The sequence below is a fragment of the Paroedura picta genome, chromosome 10 (genome assembly GCF_049243985.1).
Source record: "Paroedura picta isolate Pp20150507F chromosome 10, Ppicta_v3.0, whole genome shotgun sequence".
Classification (NCBI taxonomy): Eukaryota; Metazoa; Chordata; class Lepidosauria; order Squamata; family Gekkonidae; genus Paroedura; species Paroedura picta.
In genome coordinates this window covers 73,791,334-73,807,414 of record NC_135378.1, presented here as the reverse complement: position 1 = coordinate 73,807,414, position 16,081 = coordinate 73,791,334, and the positions used below count along the sequence as shown (strand labels likewise).

The following is a 16,081-nucleotide window of genomic DNA, read 5'->3' as shown; positions in this document are numbered from 1 at the left end:
CACAAATTGGGGGTAGATGAAGTGCACCAGGCCTAATGCTCCTCCATGTGGGTGCAGGAAGAGGTGGGGCAACCTGCCATGACTAAAACTCCAGCCTGCAGCCTGGCATGAAACCTCCAGTGCGTAAACGGTCCAAGAAATACCAGGGGTGCTATGCAGAAGCAACCAGTGATAAAATCCCCTCTGAACATCTCATGCTTTGAAAACTTTCCTGGGTCACCATAAGTCAGTTGCAACCTGATTGCAAAAAAAAAGAGAAAGTCTTGAAATTTGGACACTTGGCCAAATAAAGCAAGAAGCAGTGTGATTCGTTTATTTCATTTACTGAAATAGTTAAGCCCCCTTTAAAAAGCCCCTACTTGAAGCAATTTACATTTGAACAGAAAACTCCATCAAGGGAAGTCTGAGGCCATAAATAAAATTAAATTTTGACGCAGAAAAAGTTGATGGGTGTCAGTGATTTAACTGCTCCTATAAGATAGGTCATCTAAACTTCTAGAAAGATAAATGTAGTTAAGCAGCACCAGGGATTTCACACACAACTCCATATTAAGCCCTTACTTACTCTCTTCAATATCTGGGAATACTCCATGAACACAGAGGAAATAAGTAAACTGATCAACATATACACAAAATCTGCAACACCTGTTTATCAAAGACACAATACTATTTGGCACTGTCGAATTGATAGCAGAAAGTTTATGAAGTTATTCCAAAGTGGCCATATGAAGTAAAGATCCCTCCCTTACAGCTTGCTTCTGTGTTTTTCTATGACAGCAAAAGAAAACGTGTAGGTCTCTCTGAATTACTGTTTTCTTCTTTCTTCCCTGTCTCCTCCTCAGTTCTGTATCACACATTGGTTTATTCCCAATAACATAAGGTTCAAAAGGATTCAGTTTCTTAGCAAACCTGTTCACCATCAAGCATCTGTTACGACCAGTAATGTAGATAAATTGTTGAACAAACTGGCATGGTTTAAAATCTCAGTCAAGAACAGCTATGGACCATTGGGAAACTCTGTATCTTGCAGTCTTTATTTTCTATGTACAGAACCTACCTCACCAAGATTATTATAAATGACATTTAAGAACATAACAGAAGTCATACTGGATCAGGCCAGTGGCCCTTCCTATCCAGCACTCTGTCATACAGTGGCTGGGTCAGTATGCCCAGGTGCCATCAGAAGGTCCACCAGTGAGGCCAGAACTCCAGAAGGTGTCCCACAGTTGTCCCCCCCAAGCATCAGGCTTACAGAGTATCACTATCCTAGACATAGGACATTGTGTACATTTTGGTAAATAGCCATTGATAGACCTCTTCTCCATGTTTATCCAGTAAACCAGAGGTAGTCAACCTGTGGTCCTCCAGATGTTCATGGACTACAGTTCCCATGAGCCCCTGCCAGCATTTGCTGGCAGGAGCTCATGGGAATTGTAGTCCATGAACATCTGGAGGACCACAGGTTGACTATCTCTGCAGTAAACCCTCTTGACGTTGTCTAGGCTTGTAGCCTCCATCACTTCTTGGTTGGAAAATGTATTGTTCATATCTAGAATGCTGTATACATTGCTAATGTCAAGACTGTAAATTAATCTTACCTACCTGTGACAAAAATTCATAATACAGTTGAGTATCCAGAAGTTATTCTTCTAAGGAAAAATCCTGATGGCCAAGGCTGTTTAGTCAACCACTGTTTCCCACCAGAGAGAAGAAAGCTCCTTGAAAGGAATGCTGCTTCACTTCTTTTGAAAGTTATATCCCATCTTCTGTTCACGTGTGGGGTGCCCAGAATGTGGCTCAGACTCTGATTTAGCTGTGTTACATGCCTTCTGACCTAATTGTGATTGCAGCCCTGTATTTGCATTATTTTTACTTGTTATTTGGCAGTCAAGTACTCTAATTTCCAATGCCACAGGTCAAAAAATATATAAAAGGTGATTAGAAGAAAAATGGATGGTGTAAATGTAGCAAGAACCCAAATTCTGTCACAACTGTAACTGGACATCATTTTCCTTTATTTCCTTTTATAAATCTCAGTGTGGTGTACAACAGGCTTTTAGTAATAACTTAATTTTTTGTTATTGATTTTAATGATTTTTAGTAGAGGAATGGGTACTTGTGTCAAGACCAATGATGTTCCGAAAAGTAAATTCAAAATGGGTCCCTAATGGTTCCAGGATTTGGGGACCCTGCAGATAAATCATCTTTGTTGAATATCCTCATTGAAATATAGAATGAAAATAAAGAATTCACTGATGCCTCCTTGGGTTTGCTTTTCAAAGTTAGAATAGCAAACAATGCACTCCTTGGGTAATCTTAGGACCCCAGCATGTACATGAGCTTAAGTCTTTGCAGACAGTGTTGAGAGTAGCTGCTAAGCTCTTCCTCTTCCAAAAAGTTCTTGGTTGATTTTAGATTTTCTTGTTCACTGACAATACACTGACAGTACACATCCTTGTACAAAGCAGTACAAGGAGATAAACCAGGTCATGTGTCAAAATCCCATGTTTCTTCACTGGAAAATCAACTGCTTAATGAATTTTCTTCATTAAGAGACTGACCGGATTACAACAGTGATCTCTTCCCTTGAAAAGCCACGAGGGAGATTTCGTTGTTCCATCGGGAATACAAAATAAATGTAGGCAAAAGAAGAGTAACAAAAAATGCATTATCTCGAACTAGTATGTCCTTATTTGATTTACAGAACGCAGCTTTAGAAAGTGCTTTCCATGGTTCAGTTGTTATTGCTCATAGTGTCTTCACTTGACGTTGCTTTATTACTCTGCTTCATTCGTCATTAGTCACTATCGCTAATTTATCTTTTGGTAAATTTCATCAATTCTGCTGTTTGCACGTTCAGATAGTCCCCTCGGATGAGATTTTCTTGCATTTAGCGAGTCTGGTTCGGTCTCAGAGGACTGAAAATAGGTTTCTGAATCTTGGGATTGCTAGCAAAACAGCCTCATGTGGTAACTATAGAAGCCAACCACATAAAGTGTTGGATTTCAGGCACATTATCAGCATGGCTCTCTGCTGTGCACTGAAATTAGATGAGAAAACCACCCCCATTGTCTAGGTCAGGGCGAGTCGAGATTCACCTTGCTAACTTCCATCGGTTAAATTCAGATGGTTAGCTTTGATGATCTGAAACAGCAGAACAAAGCTTGTGTCCAGTGGCATCTTCAAAACCAATTAGGTTTTATTCAAGGTATGAGCTTTCGTGTGCAAGCATCTGAAGAAGTATGCCTTGAATAAAACTCCACTGGTCCCTGGACTCAAACTTTGTTCATCGGTTTAAAATGCCCAATGAGGAAATTGGTACTTCTGCAATTTGCCACCCCCTCACTCTGGAGCCCAAAGTGTGCCTGTAAATGCTGCTTCCGGAAGACAGGGTCTTCCAGCAACAGCATGAGGGGAAGTCAGAAATACAGCAGGAATGAAAAATTGGCAACAATCACCCCTTCCCTCCTGCTTATGAAATTTCTTTGCAGGTTCCAAGCCATCTTCTACTTTAGTCATCCTTAAAGCCCCCTGGCTGAACAGCAGGAAATATATAAAATGAATAAGTGAATGGCTGCCATTATTTCTTATGGGTGGAAAGGAAGGCATTGTTTTTAAGGACAAGCTTGATAATGCGGGCTGTTATGTTAGTTCATATGTTGTCCTATGTACACATAAGGCAGATTCAGATTCAGAGTACCTTTATTGGCATAAAAATGCAAAGCATAAAATGAAAATTTCAAACAGTTTCAGATGTAAAATCTATCGTAAAAGATTTTCATTTAAAATTGCCAGTAAAAACTTTGCTACTTTTATAATAGTTGCTGTGTCCCTCACATTTAGTATCATTTTAATCCAGTGTTTCTCATTAACACAGCTGAATTTCAATTTCTTCAGATAATTAGCTAACGGGCGACGAAATACTTCAAACTTAGGACACACCAGAAGTATATGGTACAACCTGTCAGGGACACTACATCCATGTAAACAGTATAAGGCAGAAGCAGGATAGCTCAGGCTGGCCTGGTCTCATCTCAAAAGCCAAGCAACATTAACCCTGTTTAGTATTTGGATGGGAGACCTCTGAACCCCCTCTGAATGTCTCTTGCCTTGAAAACCCTATAAGGGTCACCTTAAGTGAGCTGTGATTTGGCAGCACTTCCACCATCAGGTGACATCAGCAAAGCTGAGTTGCTTCTCTTTTCCTGCCTTACCTCTCTGTGCTCTGTTCTTCGGGGTCTTTACCTAAAGTGAACTGGTTTGAGAAAAAAGTGGACCCCTCCCCCCCAAAATTGGATTTTTTTAAAAGTCCAGAACTGAATAGCATGCTGGGTTTGGGATCCATTTATTTGGGGGGGGGACTAGAAAGTAAATTTGGTTCAATATACCCCCCACACACAAAAAAAGCACCAAAGGGGGGATTTGCCTACTCCTAGCCAGTCCGCTAGCAAGGACAGTAGCTGGCATCAGTGGCCATTGGTTGGGGAAGGAGCAGGCAAGGCCTAGCTAATCCCTTGCTTAGAGTTGTAGCAGTGTAGTAGCAGCACAAAGGACAGTCTCAGGGAAGGTCATAGGCCCAGTGGGGCCTTCCCACAACTTGGGGTCTGGGGCAGCTTCTCTGTGGCTAAGGCAACTCCTGCATATCATTTCAGGGAAAGCCTTATCAAACACCAACAGTCCTTAAAGGCAGTGGGGAAAGAGGAATTCCTTGTTAGTTTGTTTCTCCTTAATTTCTTTTCATGGTGGAAGAGCTGACTCCCTTGAAGAATATCTCTCATTGTCACGGGGCTCGTTCCCTCTTTGCTGAAGACATTAAACGGATAAGAAGCTGTGTTACTGTTTCTCAATATTAATCTGGGATTTTCTTTTCCCCCCAAATGCTACCCCATTAATCAGCCTCTGACTAATGCCTGGAATTTTGTTAGAAGGCTGTTTTCTATGGAAGTTGAGGCTTTTAAAGTTGGCACCTTGCATATCAACAGCATTTCCATGATTACGTGAATGTTGATAGTAAGATCACCACAGGAAGAAAACGCCAGCCTGAGGGAAAGTTTGGTGAAGTAAATCCTACAAAAGCAATTTTCAGTATTAATTGGTGTGTGAGGCCTGCCACAGACTTGTTGACAGAGATCTTCTTGCTAGCCTCAGTAGGCTTCTGAGTGAGTCATAAATCAAAGGTTTCTTCTGAAGCACTCTCTTCAGCTGGGCCTCAGCCTTATTTCCTTCATTTCGTATAGCATCCATAGTTCATTTCAATGCGATATGACTATGTTACCATGTTCAGTCTTCTACAAATGTGTTCTGTCTGTCATAGTTATACATCTTCTCTGTCATAGATATAACAAAACAAAATCAGAATCCAGTGGCACCTTTAAGACCAACAAAGATTTATTCAAGGCGTAAGCTCTCCTCACTTGAATCTGTCATAGATATGTTAGTAATGCACATTGGCCCTGTCCTGTAGCATTCGCCTCATTTGTGTAAGAGGTTGGGAGAAGGGGGTTCTGACGAGGAGGGCACCAGCAAGGAGTCGGGTACATTGCTTGACGTATTCATGACTGAACCAGAATAAGGTAGGGGGGCCAGCTCTGGATAGGGAAATATCTGGAGACTTTGGGGGTAGAGCTGGGAGTGGGTGGGATTTGGGGCAGGGAGGGACCTCAGTGAAGTCTAATGTCACGCAGTCCCCCCTCCAAAGCAGCCCTAGTCTCCAGGGGAACTAATTTCTGTGGCCTGGAGATGACCTGGAATTCCAGAGTATCCCCAGGTCCCACCTGGGAACTGACATCCCCAGAATAAAGGCCTAAATGGTACATGAAACAGTGGTGGCCCAACTGTACCTAATGGGAGCTATTTTAAAATATAAGAATATAGATATCCCTAGCCACGAAAGACTCTTGATTTTTGTTGACATTTTATATTGCTTCTGGAAATGAGCAAACTCAGGATTTGACTGACTTCCAGAAAAAAGGGTGTTCACCCTGGCAGCAGCAACATCAGCCTTTTAATGAGGCTGTGTTTGTAAAAAAAAAAATCTGCATTTAGTAGAACAGTTCTCATTTGGTGGCTGAACAGCAAATTGGGATTTCCTTTCTTCAGGACATGTATTTCATTGCCTCTTTTTATAGATTGTTGTACGATATAATTAGATGGTATACAGGAGTAAAATTCTAAGAGTTTATTTTAGTCTTAAATTAGTTAGCTATCTTATCAAACACCAACAGGCCTTGAAGGCAGCGGGAAAGAGGAATTAGTTTGTCTCTGTTTATGGTGGGTCAGTAGTTGCCAGTGTGGTGTGCGTGTTTATGTGTGCGTCCATCTGCTTTAAAGAATATGAGCAGAAAATTACTGGAGCTGCGTGGGAGCAACCAGAGAGGAAGTTTAATTTTGCACCTTGAGGTCCTGCAAATATAAAGACCTGCACTATGCCTGTCTTTCCTGGTCTACACGTACATAACATGGTGATGAGAAGGTCAACTCTGCTGCACTAAATGATTCACAAAGTTACTTGGAAAAATTATTAAGGACTGTAGTCTATATATGTAACTTGCTGAATCTAGGAGCCTATTGTAGAATTTTGCCTCGTTTAATCTGACATGTTAATGTTCTTGCTTTTTTAGTGTATCCTATTGCAATCGTTTTGTTGTTGTTGTTTATATATATCTCCAGTTGCTTGATCTTTCTCTTTTATACACTGTAATAATGCTATTGAATGCCAATAAAGGTAACAAACACTCTTGCTTCAGTGCTCTGCAGATCTCCCAATTTACAACTGATCTCCAGACTGCAAAGATCAATTCCCCTGGGGAAATTGAATGATATTAGAAGCCCCTGAGATCCTTACTCTTCCAAAATCTTACCTTTGCCAAATTCTAACCCTAAATCTCCAGGAATTTCCCAACTTAAAAGTAGCAAACTTAGAATTTAAGAACACAGTTTAATTTTTGCTCAATTATTCTTGCTACAAATTCACAAATGTTTTCATCTAACTTCCTTTTGCCATTGTTTTTGGGATAGTAATAGATAACGTTTTGTTTCTGAATAGCGACTCTCTGGAGCAACCTCAACTAACCACTTACACCATGGCCACAGTACGAAACATGCCGGAAAGTCCAGAGAATGGTGCAAATAGACCAGTTTCTGCCAATACTGCATCTTCTTCAGGCTTCAAACCAGCAGGACCTCAGTATGCAGTCAAAACCTCAGGCTGGCAGTCTTCTAATCCACCAGGTAAACTGCTTTGTTTTATTTATTTACATATTAGTCAGTATATCTCTAAGGAAGTGGATTTGTGTAGTAAATGGATTGTTTTAAGTGTCAGTGTGTCTTGGTTGTCTTATTTTGCTCGCACGTCTTGACTTTCAGTGAGAAAAGTGGACTATAAATAAAAACAGGTCTTTTACTGCATGCTTTAAAAATAGCCTATTAATTTTAATAAAGCACAAAAAGCATGCTCATAGTACCAGTGTGGAACAAATAAGTCTTTCAGCATATACAGGTAATAAAATTATACTCTTGACCTGAGGTTCTTTTTCTGATTATGACCAGTCAGGGATTGCCAGTCCAATATGTATCCATGCAGAAAAATAAAGAATAATAGATTGCCAAATTATAATCTGATCTGTATTCTTCTCATATCTCATTCACATATGGCTTTAGCTGGTAGTTTATTTCTGTACTGGATGCCTCAACTTGTCCTGAAGCATATATAATCTTTGGTATGAACTGTGTTCAGTTTGGGGCACCCCAATTGAAGAGGGATGTAGACAAACTGGAACGTGTCCAGAGGAGGGCAACAAAGATGGTGAGGGGTTTGGAGACCAAGACGTATGAAGAAAGGTTGGGGGAGCTTGTTCTGTTTAGCCTGGAGAGGAGATGACTGAGAGGGGATTTGATAACCATCTCAAGTATTTAAAAGGCTGCCATATAGTGGATGGAGCAGAGTTGTTCTCTCTTGCCCCGGAGGGACGGAACAGAACCAACGGGATGAAATTAATTCAAAAGAAATTCCGTCTGAACATCCAAAAGAAGTTCCTGACAGTCAGAGTGGTTTCTCAGTGGAACAGGCTTCCTCGGGAGGTGGTGGGTTCTCCATCTTGGGAAATTTTTAAACAGAGGCTGGTTAGCCATCTGATGGAGAGGCTGATTCTGGGAAGGCTTAAGGGGGTGGCAGGTTACAGTGGATGAGTGATAGGGTTGTGAGTGTCCTGCATAATGCAGGAGGTTGGACTAGTTGACCCAGGAGGTTCCTTCCAACTCTATTATTCTATGATTCTAACTGGAGCCATTGTTGAAAGGGGTGGGAAAGCAACATGAGGTGCCTACATATATTGGTTCCAGTTCTTGATAAAGTCCAGTTTGGGGATAGAGACTGTGAGCTAGGGGCTTACTTCTACACCCCTCAAGCTCATATATTTCAGCTACTTTTATGAACTGGCCTTTAATGAAACTGGGTATTATCTTCTATAACAGAGAAAGCCCTGTTTCTCTAGTCAGAGCTCCACATCTGACTCCGTCATACCTTTCTATAATAGGGAAGTCAAGATCTTTGCGCTGCTGTAGTATGGATGGACAGGAGCTATAGAGAGGGAAGGAAAAACAGATCAAGGATAATAGGATGCAGTTTTTTCTAGATATGAGTATAATCTTTCTTCTCAGTCCTATCCATTATCAATCTACCATAGTCATTTGATGTCTGTTTTGTTCTCCTTAGCTTCCAAAATGTTGTTGTCGTGAGATCTTGCATGTTTCCGATGTTATTAACTAGGAACATATCATTTATGCAGCCTATCCGGTATATTAGGTTTTACGTGAAAAGATAGCTTTGCGATTGAATAGTTAACTATATTTTAAAAGCTGAAGTTGTAAAGAAATTCTGGATGGATGATTAGTGGGGCTCATATTATAGGACTTGTTTCATCCTCCTTCTGTAACTTCCATTATGGATGAATAAGTGATCGTGAGGTGCTTGTTCTAGAGAATACATAGCAAGGTCTTTAAATATTTGTTAAGTTAGGCAGGCACATTTTAAAAGGTATCTTTGTACACAAGGCAGCATTAAGCTAGCTGACCTCTCTTCCTTGATTTCTTGTGCTACGCAATAAATTAGGAGTGCACAGGAATTGTATTCAGTACAAGCAAATATACATCTTGCTGTGTCTCATGCCAGCAATCTAATGCAACGATAATGTACATATAAACCCTGCAGTCTTAAAACAAAGTGGTGACCCTGTCCTGTGCCCTATAACATAAGAGCAAGCCATAGAACATGCACAGCTTCCCCAAGGACACTGTCCATAATGTCAGGAATGCCTTTCCACCCTACTTTGGACAAACAGGTCTCTCCTTACGACAAAGGAAAAATGGACATAAGTCTAACATTAGAAGCCACAACATCCGGGAGCCAGTGAGGAAACATTTTAACCTTCCAGGATATTTAGTTGCTGACCTAAGAATTCTAGTTGTCTTACAAAGGAATTTCAAAGGGAGATTAGAAAGAGAGAGGGCTGAATTGCAACAGATAATGAAGCCCAAAACAGTGCATTCCCCTGGACTGAATCAAGACCTAGGTTTCCTGTCTCATTACCAATGTTGATTTCTCCACACCTCCTAATCCAATCATGCCTGCTAGAGTAATAGATCTTCTGAAATCACTCCACAAGATATAAGGACATATCGCCTCACATTCTAGCTGTATATGAAAAAGTGAGCAGACACAAAAACTTCATACCAAATTTTGTTAGTCTTTAAGCTGCTATTGGGTTCTTGTTGTTTTCTACTATCTGTACCTGTAATTCTGTGTTGCAGGGCTGTCTTGTCAAAATGCGCCTAACAAAATACCGATTTTGCAGTGAATAGTAGCATCTTAGCCATCTCCTGTTTGGAAAATTTTCCATTACTAAGAGTTGCTTTTAAAGAAAGAATAATCTCAAGCTTCTAAATAAACAGCAGTTGTAACCTCCAGCTTTCTCACAAAATCCAAATGATCTTTTCTTGCCTTCTTCTGGCAGGGCTCAAGTTGTAAAGCAATATTTTCATCCATGCTATAAAGGGACTTCGCACCTTTGAAAAACGTGCTTACAAGCTGGAAAATGAAATCAAATTTATCCCAAAATAAGAGAGAACATATGGTGTTAATGTGGGTGTTTTTTTTTTAAATTTAATAATGTCTCTGTAGCGTATGCTTGGATTATGGTGGTTTAATAAAATGAGTAAGTTTTCAGGCCTTGGAGTTGTGGAACTTCAAAGTATCCTCAAGATGGCGATAAATCATCGCATCTCTGCCCTGCTCAGCTGGCGTTTTTCTTAATGCAAGAAAAATGTGGCAGACAAAGTGAGGGTTGATCTAAACAAAAGCTTTTGTTTGAGGTTGGTGTGCTCTTTTCAAATAAACCAAATCTAACAAAAATGCCCTTTAATGTTAAACCTTCAGGATGTTTTGTGTGATGGCTGTAAAGTACTGATTTCTGTGGAGTTTTATATGATTTCCCAGAGGTTGCTAGGTATTCTGAAAACAACACTAGATAAGGTCATTTTACTATCTTCCTGCTCACATAAAACTGATGGCTACTACTGTATACTGGTCAGCATTTATACATTGCCTTCCTTGGATTAGGCATTCTACAGAAAATAATAGAAGAAGAAGAAGATTTGGTTCTTATATGCTGATACTATTCTGAGTGGATAGAATTTCCAAGCATAAATCCTAGCTCGAAGAAGAAGAAGTAGTGGTAGTAGTAGTAGTAGTAGTAGTGTTGGTTCTTATATGCCACTTTTCTCTACCCAAAGGAGTCTCAAAGCGGCTTACAGTCGCCTTCCCATTCCTCTCCCCACAACAGACACCCTGTGAGGTGGGTGAGGCTGAAAGAGCCCTGATATCACTGCTCAGTCAGAACAGTTTTATCAGTGCTGTGACTAGCCCAAGGTCACCCAGCTGACTGCATGTGGGGGAGCGCAAAATCGAACCTGGCATGCCAGATTAGAAGTCCGCACTCCTAACCACTACACGAAACTGGCTCTCCAAATATCATGTTGTTCTTGCTCTAGAGCAGCCTTTCTAAACTTTTTACTGTTGATAAACTCCTGAAACCTTCTCCAGACATCAAAAAAACCCACAAGTGGCAGAATTGTGCAGAATATGGTTGGGGAGCGTAGCTGTGTACACGCCACCTGGGGCCCCTCCCCTTCCCACCACCCCCTACAGGACCATCATTGGCCATTTTGGAAGGGGGGCAGGTTAACATGATCACATATGGTCATATCATTTGATAAATGTTAAACAAATTTAAAAGATATATAAAAATGAATTAACTCCCACCATCCCGGAAGCCTTTCCAGGGCTGTCCAGAAACCTGGGTTTTCATGGAACCATGATTGAGAAAGCCTGCTCTAGAGGTCCTGTGATCAGTGTGGGAACCTGGTTGTATACAATCAAGCAGGTTGTCTATATTGGGGAAGATTGGGGATTATACGGCTATTTTATGGATTTTTAATAATGAGAATAGGGGATTGTGATTGATTTTAATGGGGGGGGGATTTAGTCTGTTGTGTTACCTGCCATGAGTCCATGGAGAGTGGCGGGATATAAATCAAATAAATAAATATGTGACATAGGTGACTTGTGCCTTATTAGCAGTGTTGGTAGGAAGTGCTGTTAAGCTGCAGCTGACTCATGGCAACCCTGCAGGGTTTTCAAGGCAGGAGATGAACGCAGATGGTTTGCCCTTGCCTGCTTCTGTGTAGGAACCCTGCACTTATTTAGTGGTCTCTCATCTAAGTATTAACCAGATCTGACCCTGCTTAGCTTTTGAAATCTGACTGGATCAGGCTAACTAGCCCAAACACAACAGTAGATGAGTGAGTGTTTGACAAGGAAACTTCACTGAGTGTCCAAGATAGACATGTTGAGGGGATACATTCCATTAATTGCACTTCTCCAGTCTACTACATAGTGCTCTGTCATAGCCTTGTTTCATCCTTTTGTTAATTCAGGCCCATTTTGGTCCTGAAGCCAATTCTTTAGAATAACCATCCACATAGGCTTTTGTGGGCACCATTGCTGCCTGATGTAGGAAGACTTACAAGACCATTGTTTTCAGAGGTACAATAAAATCAGAGTCCACTAGCACCTTTAAGACCAACAAAGATTTATTCAAGGCGTGGACTCTGATTTTATTGTGCTACTTCAGACCAACATGGCTACTCCTTTGAATTTTTCAGAGGCGTTTTTCATTTTTGTGTTTGCTGAGGCTTTTCATTGTGTTCGATGTATTTATTATTAGTTGATTTTTTTGTTGTTGACATTGGTGACAGGATGGTTTTATTAAATCTCTTTTTGGCATTTATTAGCTGCATTAAATCTCTCAAGGAAGGTGGGATAGATGAAAAAAATAGCCTTCAACAGGGCTGAATGGGATAAGGAGGCATTTCAGTGCAAAAAGGAATTATATACGGTGGTTTACCTTTTTAATGAAGAGTCTGTTTTTATTCTGAGAATGACTGTTTTTGAGTTTAATTGCAAAGTGTGTTTATTTCATTCGTACTCTGCTTTCTCACCAATAATGAAACAGCAACCATGTGAGGTAGGCCAGGCTGTGTGGCCATCCAGTTGGCTGCAAAATAAGCTGGAAGATGCAGAAAAAAGCAAATTTGTCAGCTATGCACAATCCTAAAGACTGACGGTCTAGTGTGTTGAGGATTTCTGTGTGGCATGGGTGTAGTTAGTCATCATTTTATGTTTTCCTAGAAGAAAAGATGTGTGCTAAGGGCCAAACTACATGATTGGGTTTTTAATCAGTTAGGTCTAGGTTCCCTGCAGACTCACAGAAACTGCAGAGAATTGGTTACTCCTACCCTATTTTTACCTAAGGTGGCAAGATAGTTTACAGCCCGTCTGCCACAGTCAACAAAATAAGTCTGTATTCCAGAAAAATGGAAGTGTTCAAGTTTCTTGAGGCTGAATTAAAAGTAACCACCCTTCTGTGCCCATGGAAGCGGCTCAGCGGGTCACTGCTTGGATCAAAGCCAGCCAAATGTTTCAGAACTAAACAAAGAGCCACGAAACATATGTTTGCATTCATACACTAGTTCTGCTTCCTGGTTCCATCCTGCAGACCTTCAGTTTTGTCTTTGCTAAATCTGCTTCCCTGTACTTCCCACAAGTGGTACGCTTGGATTTACCGTTAAATTTCTGAGCCACCATTAAATGTAAACCTATTTTAACATTCAGGAAGTTATCAATGTGAGCATTTAAAAAATGAGCCAAACCTCGATAAGCACACCTATCTATGTGTTCATTTTGAAATGCATTTTAATTCTGTGCTTTCAGGTTGAATATTGAAAGTCAGATTGACAAGAGATAAGCTGTGATGATACCTGTAGAAAAATCGTTTACTTCAAGCTAAATTGTTTTCTCTTTATCTAAATTACTGTGACGGATTAGCAACAAGCTAGTCTATACGAAATGCCTCGGCTCTTAAGGTTTATACCAATGCTGATTATTATTGTTACTGCTGGCCACAAAAGTAAGGCTATGGTTTGCCAACACACAATTAAATCAAGATTAAAAACTGGTGGATTTCCTCCCAGGGCAAATCAGCCCTGCAGTTTCCATCTTGCAGATCATGACCCATGTACATTAGAATTCTGGACCAGTCACATGTGGTCATAGCATCACCCTGACATTTTAGACAAAAGATAGCTTGTGTGGCCACCCACAGCATGTAGACCCTCCCACTGGATGTGACATCATGCTCCATTGGCCTTACCCCCCTCCTTCCCAAATGCCAGAAACTGACCAGCAGTCTACTCCACTGGGCTGGGGACAGGACTAGGGCAGGCATATGCCACGCTGTCATCCCCTGCCATTCCCGCCCCCCATGCAGTTAAATAAAAATGAGAGTACTTACCTCTCATGTACAACAAGCCTCGGGCAGCAAGGAATTTTATGGCCAGGATCTCTCCACTTTTCACCCCCTACAGAATCATCGTTGACCGTTTTGGGAGGGAGGGTCAGCATAACTATATCAGTCATCTCACTGATCATTTTTATTTTTAAAAAACATAAAATTAACTCCACCCAAACGGAGAGACCCTTCCAAGGCCATCAAGAAAACCCTGTTGAGAAAGAGTATAGAACTAAAATCTGGACAACCAGGATTCCAATCTCAGACTATCAAGAAGTTCGCTGGGTGACCTTGGGCCAGTCACACACTCTCAGAGGGTTATTGTAAAAATTGTAAAAAAGGAATACTATGCATACTGTTCTAAGGACTGTGGAGTTAGGATGGGGTATAATTGTGATCGATAGAGGTCAGCATATGCTTAGTTTATTGTACACTGCCTTGAGCTCCATAAGGAAGAATGGAGGCTAATGAATATTTTAAAGAAAGAAATACAATAGTCAATGACTATGCCTTGGATTATACAATCAATTCTTATTACAGTTTGCATTATATCAGACCTTATCCACTCAGGTTAGGAAAACGTTAGGGCTGCCTAGCCTCTGGTGGAGGTGGAGGATCTCTTGCCCTGGGTCATGTTGTCTGGCGGCAGCAGAAGAAAATTAGAAAAGAAAAATAAGGCATCATCTACTTACAGTAAATTCTCATCATAGAGCTTCTGGTGATTCCTAGAACTATCCTTTGTCACTCCTGAATTGCTCCAGGAATTGCCAGATTTCTTTCCTAGACACAGAGAATGCCTTATTTTTCATTTTAATTTTCCTCCCAGGACACTCCCCACAACCTTCCCACCAGTTGCCAAGCACTACCTGTTAACCCTAGAAAATCTTGAACAGTGTATTTGTGAAAAGGGGGCTTCTGTTTTACAACCCATTTGGTCCCTGGGTACTGAAATGAAATGCAGTACTGATTTATACTTCATTTTGAATTGCATTGCCTGTAATGAGTCTCCAGAACAGAGCAGGATGCAAATTTAAGCAATGGGATTTTTCCCCCCTCCTTAGCTAGCAGGTATTGTGTAACTGGTGGGTTCAATAGTAACACTGAAGGAGTTTGATTCTGATAGATGGATGGTCTGGTATTAATAATTCCAAATTGTTTTTCTGTCACAGGACAGCATACCAGAAGTGCTCACAAGTTAACTAATGTGAATTCCACTGTAGCCAAGCAGAGTCTATTGTGAAACCACAGCAAAGCTATTCATAAATGTCAACTGTTTAAGCTGGGGTATTTATGTGTAATGTGAAATATTAACCTTTTGAAATCACAGTGCAAGTAAAAATATTTTTGCGTTTCTTTTAAAAGTAGGTAGCTATAAATTAAAATAGGCTAAAAATATTCAGCTGTCTCACACAAGAGAGAGGGAGTGTGTGTGTTTGTGTGTGTGTGTCATTGTGAAGGTATTCTCCTTTTCAGTCTTTTATTTATTATATATATATAGTGTTTGTTTTGAAAGTGTTCTACCCGAATTAGCATATGTCTCAGGGAGAAAAACCAGCTTTCAACCCCGTGTACTGAATGTTCTATTTTTTCTTTTTAAAAAGTATTATATTTATTGAATTGCTAGATGTGCCAGATTTCTTTATGATATTGCAGCTATTTTTATTCAGTATTAATGTGGGTGTAAATCTATATGGCCATGGCGTTGTCAAACATGATATGACTGTTCCTGCATTCAGTTCCAGAGAAGTTGTCGTGCTAATCTCTTGCAGGAAAAATGAATGGGATTTTGTGACAGTTTAAAGATGAGCAAATGGACAGCAAGATAAGCCATTGTAGAGTCAGGTGACTGAAGTGTGTGTGTGTGTGTGTGTGCTGTCTCTCATACTGACATGGCCACGCTGGATAGAGAGAAAACTCTCAATGGTGGCAGTGAAGTGGAAGAGGTGCTGACTGGCCCATTTCAATGAAAACCATAATTGTATTCAAGAAGACAACAGTGGCAATAAAGTTGATAACACTATCTTCCCAGAAATTGTGTTTTGGAGAACCTCTTCTTCAGTCTTTCTAACATTAGAGATGAAGAAGAAGAAGAGTTGGTTCTTATATGCCACTTTTCTCTACCCAAAGGAGGCTCAAAGCGGCTTACAGTCGCCTTCCCATTCCTCTCCCCACAACAG

At 40.6% G+C, this 16,081-nt stretch overlaps 1 protein-coding gene across 14 annotated transcripts in view; it reads left to right on the top strand.

Moving 5' to 3' along the window:
- Positions 1-16,081, top strand: part of PDLIM5 (PDZ and LIM domain 5) — a 132,222-nt gene that overhangs the window by 88,682 nt on the left and 27,459 nt on the right. For all 14 annotated transcript variants that reach the window (XM_077300857.1, XM_077300862.1, XM_077300856.1 and 11 more), the window contains one exon: positions 7,046-7,230. In XM_077300857.1, the coding sequence (XP_077156972.1) occupies positions 7,046-7,230 (185 nt within the window). The remainder of the gene's footprint in view (positions 1-7,045; positions 7,231-16,081) is intronic.